General features: G+C 36.6%; 2 protein-coding genes and 2 long non-coding RNA genes across 5 annotated transcripts; 1 reads left to right on the top strand and 3 right to left on the bottom strand.

Annotated features, from left to right (window-relative positions):
* The first annotated feature begins 512 nt into the window (after positions 1–512).
* Positions 513–1,457, top strand: LOC110871329 (embryo-specific protein ATS3A). Its single transcript, XM_022120148.2, has 2 exons — positions 513–709; positions 802–1,457. Exons 1-2 carry the CDS (start codon positions 596–598, stop codon positions 1,252–1,254), a joined length of 567 nt encoding a protein of 188 aa, XP_021975840.1. The 5' UTR covers positions 513–595; the 3' UTR covers positions 1,255–1,457.
* Positions 1,458–6,946: 5,489 nt separating this feature from the next.
* On the bottom strand, positions 6,947–7,622 carry LOC110871326. 2 transcript variants are annotated; one of them, XR_002553648.1, is made up of 4 exons: positions 7,593–7,622; positions 7,339–7,425; positions 7,150–7,211; positions 6,947–7,057 (listed from the first exon to the last, which is right to left on the bottom strand). It is a non-coding gene; the product is annotated as an uncharacterized LOC110871326 (long non-coding RNA). The 2 variants fall into 2 exon arrangements; XR_002553649.2 differs by having other exon boundaries at positions 7,554–7,620.
* LOC110871328 lies at positions 7,622–8,864 on the bottom strand. The gene is made up of 4 exons (XR_002553650.2): positions 8,790–8,864; positions 8,612–8,704; positions 8,271–8,399; positions 7,622–7,695 (listed from the first exon to the last, which is right to left on the bottom strand). It is a non-coding gene; the product is annotated as an uncharacterized LOC110871328 (long non-coding RNA).
* Positions 8,865–11,164: 2,300 nt separating this feature from the next.
* On the bottom strand, positions 11,165–11,725 carry LOC110870324. The gene has a single exon (XM_022119511.1). The coding sequence runs from the start codon at positions 11,723–11,725 to the stop codon at positions 11,165–11,167; it is 561 nt and encodes a 186-aa protein (XP_021975203.1).
* Positions 11,726–25,356: the final 13,631 nt, after the last annotated feature.

Genomic DNA, 25,356 nt, shown 5'->3' on the forward strand with positions numbered 1-25,356 from the left:
TAATTTTCCTTGACATTCCGTTATTAATTTTGTTAAAACGAAGTTGTATTCAAAATAGAGTTTGTATTTGGTATCGTAAAACGGTATAATGATGAATTGAAACCGAACCGATTATGACGGTTTGACTTTCTAAACAACACCCTTAAATTTCAAATAACATTTGTTTTACATTAACATTTGCTTTGTTTCGCTGCAACGCACGACATAAAGAAATCTAGTTTTAATTAAAGTTGTGTATACATTATTGTACATTTTAATAATCATCCAAATTATTACCATAACACCTACCTATAGTTTTAATTTAACAACCATTAACTTCTTTTTTACCTAAGACATCATTTCTAATTTTAAATTATTCTTTTTAGCTAAGACATCATTTCTAATATTAAATTAGAAAAAAAGGTAACCGAAGAAGGAGGCTTTAAGAATATGAGTTTTGAAGAAAGGAATGAGTGATGAGAAGAACCACCTTCACATTCTATATATTTGCATCTTCAATTATTATGTTATCCATATGTTTCGAGCTTAAAATATATCTTATGTCCATCTTATTAAAAACTAGAAAAAAAAACCCAAAAAAATAGAATAAAAAATCATGAAGTACAATTTCGGAAGCCCCATCATTGTGTTCTTGATTGTTGCTATTCATGTTATGCTTCCAAAACATTTGGCAATGGCATCAAGGGCCACTATCCCTCTTCATCTAAAGGTAAATATCAAATTCTTTATTTTTTTGTGTTTTTTACACTACTAATATCTATAATTTCTAACCAACAAAAAATGTTTAACACCGCGTCACAGAGAAATTGCACGTATGCGATTACAATACAAACGACTTGTACAAAGGGTGCAGAAACTTCCAACCATGTGAGCATACGATTCGGGGACTCAAACTCAAACGACGTCTTGGTGTATCGTCTCAACTCGAAGCATGTGAAAAGGCTTGATCCATTAGAGCCACAAGTCCTTAATGATGTGCCAATAAAACCGTTTGAAGTTTGCACGATAGACCAGTTTGAACACACAAGCAAGTGTGTGGAGTTACCCGTGTGCTATTTATACCTCAAGTTAACAGGTGATGACGATTGGCGCCCTGGTTTTGCACAAATCCGAGTGCTAGAGGGTCCACATCTTAGTTCAAATTACTTTTATTTTCGTCGGTATCTGCCAAGAAATATGTGGCATGGTGTTGATGTTTGTGACAATAAGGGTACCCCTTTTGGGCCAAAACACAAAAGGAAAGTGTTTGACTAATAGCTTTAGATCTTTTAATCTAGCTTAAGCATGTTTTAAGTAGAGTTCTAATAAATATCATTACCAATGCTAAAATTAGGATATAAAACAATGTGCTATTATGTTCTAAACATTCATAACTGAGCTGTCAGGTCATATGTTACAATGTGCTATTATGTTCTAAACCAATTTGTCGTTTTTTATCGCCTTTTTTTTTCACAAAACTAAGACTCTTTCTAATACGTCGGAATTTCGTAGGAAATGTGTCGCCATTTTCGTTTGTAGAAAATGCGTAGGAAATTTTGATAGGAATAATAGCAGTTTTCTAGTAATGTTAAGATATACTCTTTGTCTTTAATGTCAGTTCGAAATATAAGGCTCAATCTACAAGTTCAAACAATCTAAACCTTGGAAACCAACCAAGAAAAGTCAAACAAATTTTTATTAATAACTTTAAGGGGGGAGTATAATCAGTAAAAATGGAAGGAAGAGGGGTGCATTTAGCAACACCCTAATAATATTAGTTATATTTATATCTCCCCATAGAAAAACCTTAATCTTGAAATAAAATAAGGAAAATGAGAAGTGTGTGTCTTTCATTTACCAACCACACATATATATACAATGATTAGTCAAAATATAACTGAACATTTATGTAGTCAAAATGTAACTTAAGAGGGGAATTAGGAGGAGAATTAAGAGGGGAATTAAGAGGGATTATATCTGTATTTATAACACTCCCCCTCAGATATATATTATTATTTATTATACACAGTTAATAACATACTTCAGGATGATATTAAATAGATACTTCAGAACCTATATAATAAACTGATACTACTGGATCAGTTGTACTGCCTCATTAAAAACCTTACTAAGAAAACCCAATGGGACAAAACTTAGTTAAGGGAAAAAGAGTACAGTGTGTATAATTCTCCCCCCGAATTCAACAAACATCTTTCAATCTACGGAGACCGATCTTGTGTGATAATTGCTCGAAACTGTTTCTTGGTAAAGATTTTGTAAATAGGTCAGCTAAATTTTCACTTGAATTGATTTGGCAAACATCAATTTCCCCTTCTTTCTGCAAGTCATATGTTGAGAAGAATTTTGGTGAAATGTGCTTTGTTCGATCACCCTTGATGTAACCTTCTTTGATCTGAGCTATGCAAGCAGCATTGTCTTCATAAATAATTGTCGGCTCCTTCTTGATCTGTTCTAATCCACATGCTTCTTGTATGTGAGTAATCATTGATCTCAACCGAACGCATTCTCGACCGGCTTCATATAATGCAATTAGTTCGGCATGATTTGATGACGTTGCTGTAAGTGTTTGCTTAGTTGACTTCCAAGAAATTGCTGTGCCACCATATGTGAATACATAACCTGTTTGAGATTTTGCTTTATGTGGATCTGATAGATATCCAGCATCAGCATACCCAACAAGCTGGGACTTTTGATCTTTCTGGTAGAAAAGACCTAAGTCTTGTGTCCCACAAATATATCGGAATATGTGTTTTATTCCATTCCAGTGTCTACGTGTTGGGTTTGAACTGTATCTCGCTAGTACATGTACCGAGAATGCAATATCAGGTCTCGTGTTATTTGCAAGATACATAAGAGCACCGATCGCACTTAAGTACGGTACTTCTGGACCAAGTACTTCTTCGCCTTCTTCTTGAGGGCGGTAAGGGTCCTTTTGAGGATCTAGCGGTCGGACAACCATGGGTATGCTGAACGGATGAGCTTTGTCCATATTAAAACGTACTAACATCTTCTGGATGTAATTTAACTGATGTATGAATGTACCGTTGCGCAAATGCTCGAACTGCAGGCCGAGACATAATTTTGTTGTGCCAAGGTCTTTTATCTCGAATTCTCTCTTTAATATATTAGTAGTTTTTTCTATCTCTTCAGGAGCCCCAATGATGTTTATATCATCCACGTAGACTGCTATTATAGTGAATTTTGAGAGTGATCTTTTTATAAAAACACATGGACTAATTACATTAGACTTGTATCCTTCTTTTTCAAGATATTCACTGTGCCGATTGTACCACATACGGCCAGATTGTTTAAGACCATATAAAGATCTTTTTAGCTTTATAGCACACATGTCTCGAGGTATTGATTTTAATGCTTCGGGCATTTTTAATCCTTTAGGGATTTTCATGTAGATGTCATTTTCTAGTGTCCCGTACAAGTATGCAGTGACGACATCCATAAGTCTCATTTGAAGTCCTTCTGAGATTGCAAGGCCAATTAGAAATCTAAGGGTTATCGCATCCACTACAGGGGAATACGTTTCCTCATAATCAACTCCTGGGATTTGGGAAAACCCTTGTGCTACAAGACGTGCCTTGTATCGTACAATCTCATTCTTTTCATTTCTTTTTATAGCAAACACCCATTTATAACCTACTGGTTTGACGTCTATGGGTGTTCGGACTACAGGTCCGAAAACATTTCACTTTTCAAGCGAACCTAACTCAGCCTTTATGGCCTCTTGCCATTTTGGCCAATCAACTCTGTGCATGCACTCTTCTAGAGTTTTAGGTACATAATCATTTTCATTGATTACATCCGTTGCTATAGCATATGCAAATATATCATTAACACGTGTTTCATTTCGGTTCCATCTTGTACTATTTTGTACATAATTGATAGAGATCTCGTTTTCGTTTAGTACCAGTGTGTCTTCTGGATTTTCATTTTCCTCTGGAGTTATATTTGTCTCTTCTGGGACATTTACCTCTTCTAGGTTTCAGTTATTAAATTTTCACCAACTGATTTATTCTGCTCTTTTCTCTTACGTGGGTTTTTATCTTTGGAACCTATTGGTCTCCCACGTTTTCTTTGTATGGTAATCGCTTATGGGATTACTTCAATTCGAGCAGGTGCATTTGATGCTGGTATATGTGACTTTGTCACCCTATTTGTGTCTGTGAATGCATCTGGTAGTTCATTTGCGATTCTTTGCAAATGTATAATCTTTTGGACTTCAGATTCACATTGACCACTTCGGGGGTCGAGATTTGATAATGATGATGCATTCCATGTTAACTCTTGTGTTACCAGTCTTTCTTTAGTCTTATCTTCCCCTAAGACTGGGAATACTGTCTCATTAAACTGACATGTCACCCGTTAATGGTTCTAAATATTTAATAATAGAGGGGGAGTTAAAACCGATGTAAATGCCCAGTCTTCTTTGTGGTCCCATAATGGTACGTTGTGGTGGCGATATCGGTACATATACCGCACAACCAAATATTTTGAGGTGGGACAGATTTGGTTCTCTTCCGGAGACCAGTTGTAATGGGGAGTATTCATGATCGGCAGTTGGTCTTAATCGGATTAGTGCAGCAGCATGTAGAATAGCATGTCCCCATGCAGAAGATGGCAATTTGCATCTCATCAGGAGAGGCCTAGCGATTATTTGTAATCGTTTAATTAATGATTCAGCTAAACCATTTTGTGTATGAACATGAGCTACTGGATGCTCAACCTTTATCCCAATCGACATACAATAATCGTTAAAAGCTTGGGATGTGAATTCTCCTGCATTATCCACTCGTATGGTTTTAATTGGATTGTCAGGGAAATGAGCTCTCAGGTGTATGATTTGGGCTAATAGTCGGGCAAATGCTACATTTCGGGTAGATAAAAGACTCACATGTGACCATCGCGATGAGGCATCAATTAAGACTAAGAAATAGCGAAATGGATCACAAGGAGGATGTATGGGCCCACAGATGTCCCCTTGGATTCTTTCCAAAAATGAGGGGTTTTCTTGTGTCAACTTAGTTGGTGAGGGTCGAGTAATGAGTTTGCCTAGAGAGCATGGCACACATGATAAATCTTGTGATAACAAGACTTTTAAATTCTTAAGAGGGTGCCCATTTTCACTTTTAATTATTCGCCTCATCATTATGTTACCAGGGTGACCTAGTCGGTCATGCCATATTGTGAATGTGTCTTTATCTAGTACCTTACTAGTTTAAGAACCCGCGAGGTTCGCGGGTGGACTAAAACACAAATGAATAAGTTTAATTTATTAAAGTAATCGTTATTACCCGTGAATACTCACAACGTAATGATTTAATTAAAGAAATGAAAATACTTTTAATTGTTCAAAATTAAAAATAATTTTCAAATATAGAAACAATGTAATGATTTAATTAAAATGTACGATGTGGGGGAAAATAATTATATTTATAAATTAAAGAAATACTAACTATTGAAATGTTAATATTAATATTATCATGTTATAAAAGAAAACGATATAATTCATAAATTTATAAAGATTTATAGTTTAAGTCAAATAAATAACATACTTTATTGACCAGTGTACTTCATTGGTGTGTACTACATTGGTTGAATCACAATTCTAATGTCAAATAAAAAAATGTTCATGTTATGGTCTAACTTTCGTCCCTTTCATTGTTGAATATTTATCTAATATTACGAATTTAACCTGTTAAAATAGAGCACAATCCAATCAAACACAATAAAAACAAGTCAAACTACCACCTCTAGATGTATCTATTATTACCCGGTCCACTCATGTATTTTCGCCCACGTGTTGTTGCACATTAAATGACATAGCTGGTTAATTTTGCATGACGTGTTCGGACGCTTCAAAAGATTATATTTTTGTTATAAAGTTCATCAAATAAATACAAATATAAAACTTGGTATATGTTTCACTATCAAATATACATGTATAATAGATAATAGATCTCAAAATCTATTCCACTAATCAATGCTTAGTATCGAATTTTAAGGTCACATGGTTACCAGTCTTCACATGTATTAATGCTAACACCTTGTCCATGTGTCAATATCAGTTATAGCCAATGGCAACTGCAACAATTAAAAGTAATGAGAGATTAAAAGTATGCATATTAATGTAACTAAAGCGACTTTTAAAAAGAAACTGAAAGGCGATTTTATTAAAATCAAACAGTACCCAGGTACATAGTCTTGGAATTTCTCCTCAACACTTGTACTTAAACACTATATGATTTCTCTAAGTACTTCATTTTCCAATACTCGATCATAACCGAAAGAATGACACAAATTGAAGAATCATATATACCGCCACTACCGATTACTTTTGGTAGAAAAGTTTTATGTTATTTATCGTAAACGAACTGTACGCATGAACTTATTATGGCAATCTGAATTTAAAGATTCAAAAAAACGAAGCATCGTAGTACAAACATAACAAAAGGGAATTGAAAAGTAAATGTAAGAAATACGGTTTTCGGGTTTTAAATATAAACTGAAACTCTATTATTCTAACACTTCTGCTTGCTGGAGTTTCGTAACCAATAACCTCGATTCGTTTTAGACCAGTTGAAAAAACAATCATCACCTAATGAAATAACCTTCAAAGACGTAACATCATACGCTCATAAATGCGAAGATTTTAAGAAACAAAGATTGTGTTCTATGACCGCATACTAAGATATTGCTTTCTGAAATGAAAATACCTTAGTTGTCGCGCTAATAGATATAAAAACTCAAGTTTTTTGAACGCATACAAATCAGGTTTGACTTTGACCAAATGACTTCATTATTTTATAAATTAAGAAGTCAAAAACACCGACCTATTGACCATATGCATTCCCATATATCCTGAAGCCACATTTCCACTACCATAAACCAAAGAAACATTATTCACATCACAAAAATATTTAGTCTAAATGTCTATTGTGAGGAAATTTGTAATAATAGCCATTATTTCCACTACAAAAGGATAACAGTTTCATGCAATAAGTTGATTCACTTCAAGATCCCACTCAACTCTATCGTCACGAATCTGCGATAGAAAAATAACCTGTATTTTTTTACCATGTCTCTTCACGAATCATATGTTTAACGCTATTAAATAATATTACAAAAAATGAATACCTGCTTCTGAGAGCCAATAGAATATTTACCATTTGGATGGAAAATATATATGCTCCAGATGCCTAACACAAATAAATACACCCTAATGAGGGGGCTCATTTTTTAACATGTACAAATATACAATTGTTAGGTAATATAACAAAAAGATAACGAAATGAAATGCTATAATAATAGTTATAATAAAGTTACCTGTAGCCCTGGAATTCCATCAAATGCAGCATAAAAGGCATATGATTGCTTCAAAGAGGCATCAATCTTTCATAATAAAGCATTAGTCTGGTAAGATACACAATAAATTATCAAGCTCAACCATGTTTATACATGTCCTAATATTATAATTTGGTGTAAATGAGCATAACAGTTTAATGAACCATGTGTTTTCTTTTTGTTTTATCGAAAAGTACCCGCATATCAATCATAGCTATGTATCTTTGCAAACGAACCTCATATTGACAGACCAGTTGCATCACCCTCTTCTCCTAATTTCCATGATCAACAAATAACCGTGTACGCGCCTTTCGTGTTCTGCCCTCTGCTTGATTCAACCTGTAACAATACACCAACACACTTCAACAATTTTTAATAAACACATGTGTTTCAGATGCTTTGAAACACGATCAACAGATATTAGTGTACGAAAACTGAAAAGCGAGTATGGTGAACGGTGGCTTGCAAATAATCTGATCGTTGGCATAAGACCCGTCTCATCAGCCATTGAAGGTTCTATACCATCATCCAGAATGGAACTAAGAATATCCTATCCCTACGTCAATATTGGGTCATAATTTATCAACCTCACTAATGATCTCCTCCTTCATCTATATTGGGACGAAAACATACAAAATATAATCCAAGTTACTATTTTGTGTTATCATATTGGGATGAAATCTAAATCCCTAAATATAGTCGTTGGCAATGATTATACAAACGGACACGAAATATAGAAAATTAATATTAAATTATAGCTAATCAAGCAAAACAAAGCTCTTGATTGAAGCAACACCCACAAATTTAACCCTCTATACAAAGATAAAACTAAAAATAACTCAAGTAAAACTCAATAAATCATAATAATTAACTTCTGCAACTTCAGTTTTAAACATATGGTGATATCAATTTACCTTGATCCATAGATTTTTCATGTGAATTAGGTAATTGATGGCATCGAAAAAAAGAGTAGGAATTCCCTGTGAATGATACCCACATCTCTCCGATAGTGTTGCTTGAACCACACCTGATCTTCTACTCGACTATTCGTAAACAATCAAAGCTAATTAAAATCCATGTTTTATTCATCAAAAAGTCATGAGAAAACAGGAACAACGAAGTTCTTATAATATAACCAAATAGGTACACAAAAATTTAGTTGAAAAATATGTATTAAAAGTTCCCAAAACAATTGATGATGTGACAAACGTATTTTTTTGTAAACCATCGATATTAGATTGCCATTAACGTTTACCTCAACTACCGTCATCGATCACCAATGGCAGCGGTGGTGTCAATACTGAGGAAGTCTTGAGTACATTGGAGACTTGAAATTACCAAACTCCTGCTGGTATAGTTAATATTTTAGAACATAAATCTATAAAGTTAATGTATTGTCCCCAAAAAAAAGTTATTAAAACTATCATTTTTACCAAGAATGTTGCTGATAGTCCCCGTGGGAAGTCAAACTCGCTCGAACAAAATCGACAATAGTGAGAACCACCTATGTAAGAATAAAAACAACCATCTCATTGCATATTTTTAATTCGTTGATTAACATGCAATTATGTACTAAAGTTACAAAATAAGACATTTAAAAACCAACCTATATATATACAATGTAAACACTAGTTGTTGATGCTAACCATTAATGGGTTTTTTTTTTTTTTAATATTTCAAGAGGATCAAATGTAAGAGCTGCTAATAATAAGAGCTCTGCAAACAAAATGGAGATGGTATAGTCAACAAACTGACATTGAATCAAAAGAAGATATAAAATTCAAAAAAATATAAAATATTAACGGGTCATGACGTGTTACCCAACCCGCTCAGTTTATCTTATCTCATTTTTATGTCAGCTATAACACAATATGTATCCGAACACTCAGAATGGCCTGAATTAGAGGTGGTGGCTAATACGAACTGGAATCAAACAACCTCAAAAAACATAACAAACACAAATAAAAATAAAAATGCAGACATAAAAATCAAAAGATGAAAACATACCTGCATAACAATACGACAAACGCTGAGTTGAATGCAGAAACTACAGCTAAAAAGACAACGACACGCCAATCAAACCTCAATCGCAAAGCAATAACCCAAACCCCCAAATCCCCAACGGAAATGCTGAACCAAAACCTTAGTTCACAACACGTACCTATTAACCTGTAAGACCAAATATCCAAGTATGGATCCAAGTATCCAACACGTGTAAGAAAGGAATTTCCTCATTAGTTTGATTACTATGCCTTTTATCATTCTTGTTAATTTCCTCATTAGTTTAACTTGAGTTGCTTCTTAATAGTTCATTATTCTCAGATTGCATTTCAATTGAATAAAGCCTGTTAAATCGTTTTTTTTATCAAATCCATTATTCAACGTATGAAGAATTAACAGTTGTCCCAAAAAATTGAAATTTCTCTCAGACATTTCATCAAACAGTTGCAGTGCATCTAACACCTTTCCATCTTACAATTCACATTACAAAACAATACCGGTAAGATAAGAACAATTAAGGTTGAAAATCAAACATTTTACAACCATGAGAAACATTTTATAGATCTTTCCACTACATTCTTACTTTTCCATACCTGAAAAAAACGTGATCTCCAAAACACCCTTTCATAAGGCTTCAATATGTGTTTCCAATTGGATCCTAAACGATATGCAAAACAGATTTACAAATCGAAAAAGAAAAGATGAAAATCTTACCAGTTGGATCCTAAACGAATGTTTATTCAAGAATCGTATGAAATTGAACCTGCATTATATGAAATCGAACCCTAAACACATGGTAAAATATGAAATCATACGAAATCGAACCCTAAATTATACGAAGATACTAATTGAAACCCTAAAAATCACCTTGAACACCCTTAAACTCAAAGAATTATCCGTCAATTTCGATAGAATGTTGTCGCCGATGGTACTGAGAGAGAGACGCAGAGGATTCTTATTCAACAGAGAGAGATTAGGGTTTTCTAGTAGATGAGGAACGATTAATGAGAGAGAGAGAGAGTATAATTGAAGCGTACATGAGGTATATTGCCGCTCAAATCACAATTGTAAGGAGTATTAAGTTGCCAGGTGGTAATTAGTGGATTAAATTTATGCCAAGTGGCACTAAAATGTTTTGTTTTAATATAGATAATAGATAGTTACTCACTACCATGTATGATTCAATAGGAGTAATATTGGTACAATATAATCCAGAGGATAAAGCTTTTAGCTTTTCTACAATGGTATCTTTACCATTTTCATTTGAAGTAATTTGTAAGTATTCAATATTATTTTCGCATGTTGTTTTGAGGTGGTAACCATTTTGTCGAATACTTTTAAAACTAAGTAAATTTCGTCTTGATTTACTAGAGTATAATGCATCATTTATAATTAGTTTAGTACCCGATGGTAATATGATGCTTGCTCTTCCAGAGCCTTCTATAAGATCACATACACCAGAAATAGTACCAACAAGTGTCTCTGCAGGAGACAACTCAGAGAAAAACTTCTTATGTTTGAGAATAGTGTTGGTAGTACCACTATCTACGAGACATTCATCACCAATAATAGCTTTATTGGAGCTTGTAAACATATTTCCTCTGGAAATAATGAAATAAATTAATATAACGAACTACTTGCTTGAGTAAAAAAAAATCACATCACACAAATATGAATCAAACATCACAAAGATTTTAAGTGAAACCATAACAATAGTTCAAAACATAAAATAGCACTAGAGTTGAAATAAAAACCAAACAAAGAAAAAAAAAATATAGTCTAAAAAAAATCATCACATAACACGCATTTAATGATTTTGTAGTATGAGCTTGTTGTTTTGTTCCGCGACCAACAAACATGACATTAGCTCAGAATATTTTTTAAAATTACGTTCCCTATACTGCTGCACCAGGAGCATGTTTGATAAATGGAACGTTGAGATAGTTTGCTCAATCATGTCTTTGTCGGTGATTTGTTCACCACATAATTTAAGATCAGAGGTGATGCGAAGAAAGGCAGAGTTGTACTCACTAACAGTCTTATGATCTCGTAGCCTTAAATGAACCCACTTGTAGCGAGTTTTAGAGAGAAAGACCAACTTCAGGTGGTCAAATTTTTCTTGAATGTTTTTCCATAACTCGAGAGGGTCCTCGATAGTACGGTTTTCCCTCTTTAGGTCTTTATGAAGATGAAGGCGAAGGAATGCCATAGCTTTAGCTTTTTCTTGAAGGGACGTTTTATTCCCATCAATGATTGTCTCCCCCAAACTCATTGCTTCCAGATGAGTTTTAGCATCAAAAGCCCAAGAGGGGTAGTTGTTGCCCGAGATTTCAAGTGCAGTGAATTTGAGATTTGACAAGTTCGACATTTTTTTTTAGCTACAAAGGAAAGATTCATGTAAAAAAACGAGCATGTGTATAAAATAAATATTGCATGAGAACTTCGAATTCTCTTTTGCTAGAACTGCAGGTTCTAAACTTTAAGTATGTTTATAAAATAAAGAAGGAAAACAAACTCGTTTATTAACTTTGTATTTGTAATTATGTTGTAACATTATAATTATGCGTGTCAAAAATTAGTGTTGTAAATTAGTAATATTCGAATAAAGTAAAAACTCCATAACAAATTTGAATTCAAAGGTATATACGAAAATATATATATATATATATATAATAGAGTAAGGTTAACATACAAAAAGCCTTATCATACATAACGTAGGAGACAATGGTAACCGTTGGATCAGGGGTATAATCACGCATGGGACCACATAATCACACATGGGACCACATAATCACGCATGGGACCACATAATCACGCATGAGACTATAATCACGCACGTTCTATGATAATAACGCACGTTATATTTTTTGTCATGTATGTTAATGTAGGTTAAGCCCTGATGTACATTATACTTTCTCATATATAATATATATGAAACTTTTAGTGTATAGAATCTTGTGATGGAATACTCATGTTATGCACAATATCTATTAAAGTATTTTATTGAATTGGGTAAAAAAGACTTGTATTATATTATGTAATAGTTTTCGATCAAAATCAATTATTAAATAATAATAATATGAATTATAGTAATCGTTAGTGGGGGACAAATGTGATAGTGTTGTACAAGATATTTTATAGAGTAATGCATTTAAATATAGAGAAAACCATAGTCTCAATTTCTTTTTAATTTTGTTGGCTAGAAAAAAAATATGTAAAAGAAACTTTTGAGTTTCAGTTTCAAAAAAAATTAAAAATAACGGTAGTGGGAAAAAAAAACGTGTCCGTCGCTGGATCAGTTTGGAAAATGTGGTCTTAGTCATAGATTGGGAAAAATAAAATAATATATGATAGGGTATAAGGGCTTTCAACAAAACAAAACAACCGACTTGAAAAATGCTATCACATTACTTCTTCCAGAAAAATCGCTCCGATGGTTTTATCTTCTGGTTCTAATATGAACGGTTGTAGGCCGTAACTGTCGCGTAAAACTCGCCATCATGGGTGTGGTGGGTGGCGACGAAGCTCGTCACAATGGGGATTCCCGGAAACAAACCAGAGAACTTGAAAACGAGAAAAAAAAAACAAATATCGATAAATTCTCCGGTAATGGGTTTTCATCAGCAACCCAAAACTTAGGGTTCCGGCGCAGCAGGTACGTTAAAAACGGGATCTCCATATTCACATCAAGGTAGGATATATGATGGTTGTAAGTAGTTGTAACCATCGGACATATTCTTGTAAGACCCCCTTTTTCTTGTTAAAAAAAAAAACTTGATCTAAAAGCTTGTTTCTTTTGTTCTGAATGGAAGAGAAACGGTTGTTGATGATTTTGTTAACTAAAAATGATTTTGTATAATCCTTTGTTGGTTCAGTTCTGTTTGTGCATGAAGGAAAACAATATAAATCATACCTGTCACCGCAGACAGTGCAGAGGAGAATCCAGTGAGAGAAGACGACATGGAGTTCGACATCTTTGTCAAGGTGATCTGGTTCCTCCTTAGGGTGCTAACTGATGATGGGGACTTAGAAACCGAAAAGGGTATCGATTAGGAGAGGAGGTTTCGTGATGATGTTATGGCTAATGGGGTGTGTGAATTGTGTAATTGAGTAACCCCAAAACCTCCACATAACTCTCCTTATATAAGCACTCAGGAGGAAACCTAATTAGTTACTAAGGGTAATATGGTCCATCAACAATTATCAACTAATTAAATAATAGGTTCTAATATATTTTGATCTCTATAATGTAAATGATTATGATGGCTATAGATTAAATATTAATACGTAATATATTTAATCTTACATTCTCCCACTTAGCCGAGTAATCATTTACTATGAGTATTAGATAAGCCTGATCAGGAGTTAACACTCATTTTAGCCTTAAACAAGTACTATAGCAGAAAAATACAGCCGTTGAATCATTATGCGACTCAGGACCCCCATTAATCATACTATAGCCTTAATTTAAAACCTAATCATCATGATCAAAATACGCGTAAGCCCTTTGTTTGATTTGTAACTTTTATTTGTCTATATGCCATTATACCGGTTGAACATATTCTAACAGACATACAAAATCAAACTTGAGGAAAATTAACTAATACTTAGTCATTCATAGTACGATATGCGGTTGCGCATGGCCATTTATTAATACCCGTCTATGAGCTCTCTTAATAAGACTTATGGGTAATAGCCCTTCAGTTATAGGATCCTTAAGCATATCATGAATGTATTCGATACAAAACTTAGTTTCCTCAATTCGTTCATAAACGAATAATTAATTGCGTATCGAAACTTAATGCAGCACCTCTTGAACTGTTACTGTTCAAGGAGTTATGGTAGCTGACTTTATCACACTAATTCTTCAAAACATTATATGGAGTTAATAAACTTATGAGTCCACTGATTAAATTTCCAACAACATTTAGTGACCATGTTATGTCGTTATAACTTAGGTTGTTAATATCAGTGCATTATGACTCCTCCATGAAATAGGTTTTGTCTGCTGACATAAAGATATACCTGAAACTGCATTTTATAATCTTTGAATATCTCAAAGTTAGAGTAATAAACCGGTTTTAATTCTCACTTCTTCTTTAAATTGTAGTCTCTCGTTTCTTTTAAAGATATTGTAATACTCCATTAGATGCTACACATTAATCTAGACATATCTAGTGTGTTGCAATATGAGTAATATCTAAACGAGTATAGACTTAAACTTACATAAGGCTTCTAATTAATGAAGCGTAAATAAATAATCTCATTTATCCTATTATCCTCTAAAGGAGAGCAATATTGATTGTTACATATGTAAGGACCCATTTAATGTTAAACTTATGGAACGAAACTAATATCCCATTGGGTCTATCTCAGTATGTTATGATATCAATCACGTAAGAGATATCTCTGAGTTTTATTATATCAAAGTTTGTGTTAACAATGCTTTGACTTATGTAACATATGCTTGTCAAAGAATGTCATCTATATAGACAAGTTTATTTTAGTTGCTCCCACTCATCTTGAGGTAGGTACATTAATCCACTTGATTCTTGATGAAAATAATTACGTTAGCTTTTCATCACATTATGATGTTTGCATTAACCCATACATGGATATTATTGGCTTACAAATAAAGTGTTCTTTAACCTTCAGTTTGAAACTTTAGGTTGTTATCTAATGAACATGTAAATGTGTCAGCCATTTATTAGGGAAAATCGTTTTAATGTTCATCTAATGTAGCTTAAAACTATTATAAGCTACTAGAACAGTGATGATCCTCAAAGAAATCTTTTGTTAGATATGCAATAAAGAGTCTTTAATAACTTATCTCTTCCTGAGTACAACCTTTGACAATCAATCATGCTTTTGAGTGTCTTAACGCTTATATTAGGATTTGGTTTAGTCATGAACACTCTTAGGTAACTTAATCAAATCCCAAACGTTATAAGAACACACAAAGTCAGTTTTACTAGAAAACTGTTTTATTCCATTCAAATGATTGATTTACACTAATGGCTTAATTTGAAGAGATAGGATCAGTAAACATTTCCAAAATCCATTTCAACTTCAATTAGGGAGGTTATGTAATCATCAAAGTTAGTAGGCTTTTAAACCTAGATGACCTCCTGAGTTGATTATTGGGTTCATTAGAAGTTTCAATTTTATGGATTAGCTCTTGGTTAGGTTGCTATCATTTTCATTCTAAGTTTGTAAGAGTTGGTGCAGTATAGTGTACAAGAGGTGTAATCGGAGTTAAATTCGGAGTGAATTTAATGACACTCTTCCCCCCGCCTCTTGTATTCCTTGCAAGTTATAATAAGGACTTTGACTGCTCCCACTAACCTTAGAAATCTTTAGGAACTCAGCATGCTTAGGGTCAATACTTAACGACCAACAAATTCTAATAGAGAAAACAAATTAATGACATTAGTCGTTGTAGTTTCTCTTGTTGAGGATTATGTTAGTTTAGGTAAGAAATCTAAGTGCGCCTACAATTAAGCAACAATGAAACTTTTGTAAGAGTAGCATTAGATTTAAGGAGATAAGGTTTGATTGAACAGTGTCGTGATGGAGCGATGTCTTGTACAAGAGGTGGAAATTTAAAATTTTCAATCCCCCATTTCTTGCAACTATTGCAAGTTATTATTAAGACACTTAATGCTCCCACTGATCTTTAATATCTCTAGAATGCTACAAGAGAAGTTTCAATGAGCTACGTGACGTGGGAACCTATCACATATACGTTAGACTTTATTTGATTTCTTTAATGTCCAGATATCATAAGAAACTTTAAGGACATATTTAATAGAAATCTGATTAACTACATATATGAATAGAGTTCTTCTAAGACCGTAGGCCATATGCGACCAAATTTAGATACAAGTTGATAGTCTTTCAAATGATAAATGAATTATGTCTGAATATTCCATTTGGAATAAGTTCCACGAATGTCAATGAATGACTTATGATGGACCCATACTTATTCCTTAAGCCAAGTAATATTTAGGGCTGTAACGTCATGATTTAGAATCACTGAAAATGAGATTAGATGAAAAAAATCATCCTCATTAACCATGTTATGATTTCTCATGAATTTTGGTTCTAATGGATGAAATTTATAAGTCTCATTTTCCTTTTGTCAAATTCTCATTTGCATGATGACAAAAGTTGTGAAAAAGTAAGGTATCATCTAGTTTCATCACAGTAATGTTTCTATCCAGATATTTAGAACAAATAAGATGAGAATTTAAGATAAGTGTGACTTTATGTTGACTATGCAAACCTCACAACCTTCATAACATTGCTTAATTATGATACTATATTCTGATTAATCAGAATATATAAGGTATCGAAAAGCGTTGTTGGAAGACTGTTCATTATGGTTCTTATAGTCTTAACATTTAATTTTGTCACTAACTCTCATGTTAGTTATTTGTCGAGTTCTGGTAAGGAAACGTATGGAACTAGAGTTAACTAATCATGTGTTAGTTGGAATATTAAAATTATCAGACTTAAATATCATTAGTAAGTTACTATCTAATCAATTTATCCAACTGTTCTTTAGAATAATGGATAGTCTCGTTGCTTATGCCTAGTCTAATGACATAATTATGCAGTGAGATTTTCCCTTGAAGAACCTTAACGTTGGGATTAGCACTTGTAATTTGTCTATGGACCTTAGAACAATCCTCTTGTAAAGTTCTTAGTGGTTGTAAGGTGAATAACATCTTATTTTCCAGTTTCAAACATTTATTTCTATGTACATATGTTGCTTATCAACACACTCGTTATACTTTGGTACTTTTGAGTGTTATAGCTGATTTATAATGCATCAAATTGTACAAATGAAAAAAAAAACTTAGTATGTAATGTACTGGAAAATGTACTTATTTCCATGCGTAAGCCCTTAACTTTACAGGTCATGGTATTGTACATTATAATATATTCACATATACCACTTAACCTTATAATTTATAATTTAAATGAAGACATGCACCTTAGGAGTTCTTGTGATTATTCCACAATTATAGATTAGTCTTAGGAAAAACTTAATCTGGAATAACTTTAGTGATAGCAATTATGTTAGAGAGTTCTTGATTATCATAAGAGACATCATGTTCGATTTATCCTAATCATCATGCTCTACTTTTCTTCCGTAGTGCCTTATCAGAAGAGAGCAATAAGGTTATCGTGTCTTAAGAGATAATCAAGGATTTAATTTAAGAGCTAATTCTTATAGACACTTTAAATAAAGCAAAACATTTTAGGCTTAGGAATTAGAGTGGATGAGATATAGATTTATAGAAGAAAATTATAGTGAGTAAAAATATGGGTACTAAGAATAAGGCAGACAAAATGATCACAAAATTAATTGAGGATCATTAATATAAGGATCATTATGTGAAGAGGTTGTGATATGTCTATTACTAACATCAAAATAATAGACTACTTAAAGTTCTACTTAAACGAAGACAAAACAGCTTTGGCCAGAAGTGTAATCATTTAAGCATATGTGCAAAGTGGTTGTAACAAATCAGCTTTGGCCAGAAATTGAGACAAACACTTTAGTTATGCACTTGTTGAGTATGCCATCTATGAATGAATTAAATCAGCTTTGGCCAGAAATTAAGACATTCATGCTTATGATGCACACACAACATAGCTTTCGTAATACTTGGATGATAAGTAGATGCATCAAGTCAGCTTTGGCCAGAAATGATGCATCAGAAGCTCATTCAAGTAAAGCCATTTTGGTTTTGTAAAACATTATTTGATCCTCATTAATTAACTAAATAATTACAAAAACCAATCATTTAATAGCAAACCACCCGTTAGCGCGGATCGAACTATGGTCTCGAGTTATCACGTTATGGTTTCGAGTCGCAACCACGGTCTCGAGTAATGACGTTATGGTTGCGAGTCGCAACTATGGTCTCGAGTTATCACGTTATGGTTGCGAGTCGCAACCTTTGTCTCGAGTTATCACGTTATGGTTGCGAGTCGCAACCTTTGTCTCGAGTTATCACGTTATGGTTGCGAGTCGCAACCTTTGTCTCGAGTTATCACGTTATGGTTGCGAGTCGCAACTACGGTTTCGAGTCGCAACCTGATGATCTCGAAACTTCCTGTTACAGCTGTTAATTGTGATGACATAACTGAAAATTCGAAAATTGAGAATTGTGATATAGTTTCCAATTATAACATTGATCTATTTTATCATAAAATTTCGAAAACATAATCTGTTTATCCTTTTAACAGATTTCGAAAAAACTTAATAGACAAAATTAGATCAAAATTAGGGAAACATTTAACAATTCAAATCACATTCCAAATCATAAAGGAAAAATTCGAATTTTGACTAAGAACATTATGAACCCTAAATAAAAATTACTCAAACATTCATCCGAAATCTCTGAAATATTATTACACATTTAAACATATTGACTTCGGAACAGTAAAACTTCCTGAACATATTCATCCGAGATCCATGATTCATGATTCAGATCCGAGATGGCATAATTCAGATCCGAGATGATATTTCGGATGATGATGACGAAAAATATTATGGTTTTATAATTCTGTTTTCCAGATTTATTCCAGATTTCGGATACAAAAACAGAACCGACTAATCAACATATGCTCTGATACCACATGTTGGTTCAGTTCTGTTTGTGCATGAAGGAAAACAATATAAATCATACCTTTCACCGCAGACAGTGCAGAGGAGAATCCAGTGAGAGAAGACGACATGGAGTTCGACATCTTTGTCAAGGTGATCTGGTTCCTCCTTAGGGTGCTAACTGATGATGGGGACTTAGAAACCGAAAAGGGTATCGATTAGGAGAGGAGGTTTCGTGATGATGTTATGGCTAATGGGGTGTGTGAATTGTGTAACTGAGTAACCCCAAAACCTCCACATAACTCTCCTTATATAAGCACTCAGGAGGAAACCTAATTAGTTACTAAGGGTAATATGGTCCATCAACAATTACCAACTAATTAAATAATAGGTTCTAATATATTTTGATCTCTATAATGTAAATGATTATGATGGCTATAGATTAAATATTAATACGTAATATATTTAATCTTACATCCTTTAGAATGAGATAAACAAACAAACAAAACTAAACTAATGCTCAACTATAAAGAAGATGACAGCCGGTTTTTGTTTGAAACAATTAAAAAAAAACTTATCAATTTCCAATCAGAAGATGTAGATCAGTGGGTTTGACGTGTGCGCTGTCAACCCAAATCAAACAGTGTTGTTTTTTATTTCTTTTTAAAACTAAGATATATGCTATCTATGCACATGTTACGTGTCTATCTAATAAAAACAAGTATATCATCCAAATAAAATAAACCGGAGATTTAAGGCTGTTACATACCTGAATGGATGAATCTGGAAAAAAAAACTGAACGTATGGAAATAGTGGAGTCAAGTACAGCAACTAGCAAAAACACCAAACTAGAGAATGATGGATCTTCAACAATCAAAGAATTATAGAGCAGTCGTGCTGATAACGTGAAATAAAATAAGGAAAATGAGAAGTGTGTCTCTTTCATTTACCAACCACACATATATATACAATGATTAGTCAAAATATAACTGAACATTTATGTAGTCAAAATGTAACTTAAGAGGGGAATTAGGAGGAGAATTAAGAGGGGAATTAAGAGGGATTATATCTGTATTTATAACAAATCTTTATTTATCACCATGAATCAATTATTAATTCTCTTGCAAGTTTTCATAGTTTGATTGTATGTTTGACCTTTTAGTTCTTATAACACTTGTGTTGGTGATTGTATTGTTATTATCTTCATTTTACTACAACTAGATTTTGCTTGAGAAAAAAATATGAATTAGGAGTTGTGTAACACTCGTTCATTGCTATTTTTATTTCATGTACCAATAAACCCGAGAGTTGAAGGCAGAAGTGATCCCTTGGTGGGGTCTTGGGGGAACTCCCCAGACGAGGTCTAGGGGCGGCATCCCTGGTGGGGGTCTTGCACTGTCTAGATAGTGAGTGTCATCCTCGGTGATTTTTTTGTTACCTTATTAAATACCACTTGATGAAACAATGGTTAACCGGGCAGGGTTAACACACTGGTCTCGTCAAGAAGGGTTAATCCCTTCCTCTCGAGGATCGCTGGCTGGATCACCGGTGGTTGATCTCCTGCACAAGGAAACAAGCCGTGACTCGTAACAAGGAGGATGGGGTGGGGGGTGCTCCTTGTTACCACTCTCCGGCGTGAGAATCAGTAGTTTGCTTGGGAAGCAAAGTAAGATAGTAGTAGTAGTGAGAGAGTTGTGAAGAGATACCTCAAACCTGGTTTGGGGTTGGTATTTATAGCCGAGGAGTGAAGGAGGATGATGATGGATGGACTGACGACGTGCTGTACCTTTGCAGGTGTGTCAGGCTTGTCGGTTGTGGAGGTTACGCCACGTCAGTCCATTGCTTACGTAGCTCTGACAGGTAACTGCCATTGGTGCCACTTGCACTGTGGTGTCAGTCCCACTTGTTTGAGTGCATAGGATGCGGTGCAAGCCGCATCGCTACGTGCGGTAACATCTGAAGTTACCGCGTCTCCTACTTGTGATCAAGGAATACGCGAGATGCGGTGCTAGCCGCATCGTCGTCTTGCCTGCATCCCTTGTCGTGACGAAAATGCCCATATGGTGCGGTGTCAGCCGCACCGTTACGTTCATCTTCTTCTATGCCTAAGGTAAGGCTTTCTTGTATTGATAGAAGTGTTCACTGGATGCGGTGCGATGCCGCATCGCTGTGAATACTTCCGTTTTCATACACCAGATGTGATGCTATGTCGCATCACTCTACCGTTCTCATGTTCCATGTAAGTCCTCCTTCGTTACTAGATAGATTGGATTCAACCCTTGTGCCGACGCGTTCTCGCATGGGCACAAGTAGGTTGTTAGCTAGTGGGGGTTTTGATAAGGGTAATGGTCACTCGCGGTCAATGCTGACGCGAGATCTGGGACCATACCCCTTCAAGTCCCCCCAGTCTAGTGTTGCTGCCACATACAAGTTGTATGTGGGAGGAGTACTGGACTATGGTGTTTGGAAGGTAGTTTGGAGTCTGGAGAAGATCCTAGACCATGTGTGGTCTTTTCTGTATGTAAATCAAGCTGGAGGTCTGGAAGGGTTATCTGACGCCTCTTCCGTATCGGTGAAGGAATCTCGTCGGACGCGAAATTCTCAGCCGATTTATGTCACCAGGTGGCTTGCCACCTGCTGTTGTGCCGAAGGTCTCTTGGAGACTTTGTTAGTAATGCTGCACAAACTTCGAACCAACCTCTGAGATGGTGGTTTGAAGGTATGCAGAGGTTTCCCACCCTTTAAAGGTGGTCTTTTCTTCAAACCAATTGTTGAATTGGTGCATGAAGAAGAAAAGAAACTTTTGGACCAATCTTTGAGACTGGGATCAAAAGTAGTTGATGCTTGCAAGTGCTTTGCTCAAGCTCTATGTTCAGCATCTAGTCATGAGATGACGATCCCTTTTTTGTTGGGTTTTCGTGTTCGTCGTCATAGCTCTCTAGTAACCGCACGTTCTTTGCGGTTACCTCGTTGCGTCATTGTTGGCCATGTTTGGTCGAACAATGAATATTCGTACTATGGGTAAATAAACATGGTCATAGGCAAGGGTATGCCCACCATTGTTTATTCTATCCGGCCCATAGGCGGGCAAACAAAGTCATAAGCAGACTTGTTACCGCTGTTCGGACGCTTGCTGTTCGACAAAGGCTCGTTTAGAGCGCTTATCTGCGTTCGTTTTGTAGCCGCTTACCTTCCCGCTCCAATACCGAGTTTGCCTTGAAGTAGCATTGCTCGGTGATGTGGAGTGAGCTTGGCTCTTCCGTAGCAACCACTCTGCGGAAGCTATGGTTATGTCCGTAGCTCCTCGTGAGTGTCTGTGGTTTTGCATTACCACATTCGCTCGAAGCGGGTGTGTTGCTCGGATGTAGCTCTTGAAGGTTCAGGAGACAGGGTTGCTGATGTGCGTTCGCGTGCATTCCCTTCCTTCCTTTTGTTAAAGAAGGTGTTCATGTACCCTCTGCGGTTGTGAACCGGACAGGAGGGATTTGAAGCTTGAAGAGAATGAAGGCAATGCGGTTCCCCTGTGTCTGAGATGCGGTTCAGTCCAACGGACAACGCTGGTTCTGAGCATCTGACACATCTGAACGGGCTCGTGTGTGTCATGTCCGCATATTCCACGTGTGCTCGTGGGTAGTGCGGATAGGTATTATACCCCCTTATAGTGTAGAGATATATATAATTACCTATTTTTAGGGGTATGTTAAAAAACGACATGCGGTATGGGTTATGGTGCGGTATACCAGAGAAACCGCATGCCGCTTATAGTTGGATAATGTAGTCGCTTTTTGTTGCATACGTGGCTGATCACACGTGTGAGTTGGTGGAAGTTGGTGAGATCTTCCTGGCATGTGCTGAAATGAAAGGACGTTTGCACTGCCCGAGGCATTAAATGCACTGTAGCAAAGAGTGTAAACGTCTCTTTTGTCAGGCGCGTGGGCGGCCACGCGCGCGTGATAACCGTCAGCGAAAACGGCGCTCGACACGTGGTGTCATACGATTCGCTCTTTTTGAACGTGATGATTTGTTTTCTCCCTCCGCATTAATTGCGATGGGTATATAAGGGGAAACCGTTCGTGGTTTCCCCTCACTTGATCGAAATTTCAAAAATTTGCCGTTTAAGAGAGAACTTGCTATCTGTCTTCTCCGACGATTTTTTTTCGAAATTCCGGTGAGGTTTCTAGTTTTTCTGTTCACCATCTTCTGTTTCTTTGATATTCTTGATGGCTGAACCATCTAGTCCACACAATGTGGAGGGTGAAAACCCTGAACAACCGGTAGTGGCTGAAGAAGAAGAGGAGGGGGCTGCCGGTGGTGGATTACCGGCGTTAAAGTGGACCAGAAAAAGCTTTGATCGTCTTATGCTTGATGTCCAAATGCCCCCTGAGTATGGGGCTCAGTATCCATCGGAGGGTGATACTGGTGCCGACGCTCCGGCCGGTTATGTGACCATGTGGGCCGACTTTTTTGGTGACTGTAATCTCCGGTTACCGTTGACGGTGTTTGTTGTGGATGTCTTGGAGTGGTACAAGGTCCACATTTCTCAAGTGAGTCCGTTTGGTATGATTCGGATTCGTAATTTTGAGTTCACCTTCCGTGCTCTTGGTATAGAGCCTACCGTCGGAGATTTCCGACGGTTTTATCAGATGACTGTGTCATTGGGTTTCTTTTCTTTCCGTCAACGAGACGGTAGCCCCAAGCTGATGACTCCTCCCAAGGGGATGACGATGTGGAAGAAGAAATTCTTCTACGTCAAGGCTGCTGCCATTGTTGCAGACATGACGTTTCGGAACGTGACCGAGACGATCATAGGGGAGACCATTGCGATGCCCAGCTTAAAATCAGTGCAGTGGTTTCCGCAGCTTCAGACTATTGAGTCTGTGAAGCTGACCAACACACAACTGTGGTTGTTGCGTATGATGTTGACGAGGAGGAATAAGAACTCGAGACCCGTGGTGCGGGAGAAAAGCGGTGGTACGTACTCTTCATGTGTTTAAGTTCCCTATTCTTTTTTGCGGTACTGACTTTATGTTTGTTATCAGAGGATGCTCCCGCATGGAGGATGTTTGCCCCGGATTTCCTTGGTACGGTTGAGACCGTAGTTTGTGCGGATGGTGAGGAGGATCATAATGCTATCATCCGTAGTAACTTCCGGGTGCCTACTGAGGCCGCACTGGCAGTTGAGTTGCCGCCCGGCAAAGGTATAATTTGGAAGCTTTTTCACTTGTGATGATAATGTTGGTTTATTGACTCACCCTTTGGATTGATTCCATGCAGGTGATCTTGGGGCCTTAGGGGACCCCGAAGCGAAAGGTGTGCCAAAGAGGCAGACTGTGAAGGGCGTGCGCTTTCGCCAAAAGAAGATAAAGGAGGTCACTGCTGTGCCTCATCTGGTGCCGCAGGCGGCAGGTATCTCTCACTCTTCTTTGTGTCGATACATGGATTATGTGATAGTATCTGATACCCTTGAGGGTTTGGGTACAGCTGCGGGGTCGCGTTCTGGTGCTGCGAAGAAGCAGGCAGAAGAGACGGCCGCGGGAGGGACAGCTGCGGGTCCCCCTGTTATTGGTGAGAAGAGAAGGCCAGAGAAGAAAGCTGCTGGTGGTGTTGAAACCAAACGTCGGAGACTGGTAACCAAAAGGTCTGCTCCGACGCAGAAAAAACCTGCGGTTGTCGTTGGTAAGTGTAGGCTAGCTTGTCTTAACTGTTATGTGTAACTTGTTTTGATAGCTATTTGACTTTGTTTTTTGTAGAGCTTCAAGATGAAGATGTCTCTATCTTTGATGCTCCAGTGTCACCCCCGCGTGCCACGGATGCGGGTGCAACTGAAGTGCCATCGACACCCCCTGCCAAGGTGGTGTCGGAGTCGACGGTGCGGGCAGAGGGTACCGTAGAGAATGCTGCGACCCAGATATTTGACATTGTTGACTCGTCCAACAATCTGATCTCTCCCGATGAGGGAGACAATTTGAGTGTGCGGTTCGCCGATACTAGGAAGCAACATTCTGCTGCCGAACCGCAAAAAACTGGCGCTGAAGCGCGGCAGCATGATGCTGAGCCGCAGAAGTCTCCTGTTGATAAGGGTACCGGCTCGTCTGCCGGTGGTGCGGGGTATGATGGGCCTCCAATTCAGCCTGGGGAGTCTGAGTTGGAGTATTACTATCGCACTTACACCCAGGGTCGCAGTACTGTGTATCACCGACCCCCCTGGACTGTTATGCAGGGGGATGATATTTCCAATGACCCTTCTACATGCAAGGAGATTTTGGGTGGTTTGGGCACCCCTTTTGAAGTGGAGCGAGCCCGCGCTGCACCCCGTGAGCTGCGCATAAACCAGCTCTCAACAATGTTAGTAGGGTCTTCTATTGTGGCGAATGCC

Source organism: Helianthus annuus, chromosome 8 (genome assembly GCF_002127325.2).
Source record: "Helianthus annuus cultivar XRQ/B chromosome 8, HanXRQr2.0-SUNRISE, whole genome shotgun sequence".
Taxonomy (NCBI): Eukaryota; Viridiplantae; Streptophyta; class Magnoliopsida; order Asterales; family Asteraceae; genus Helianthus; species Helianthus annuus.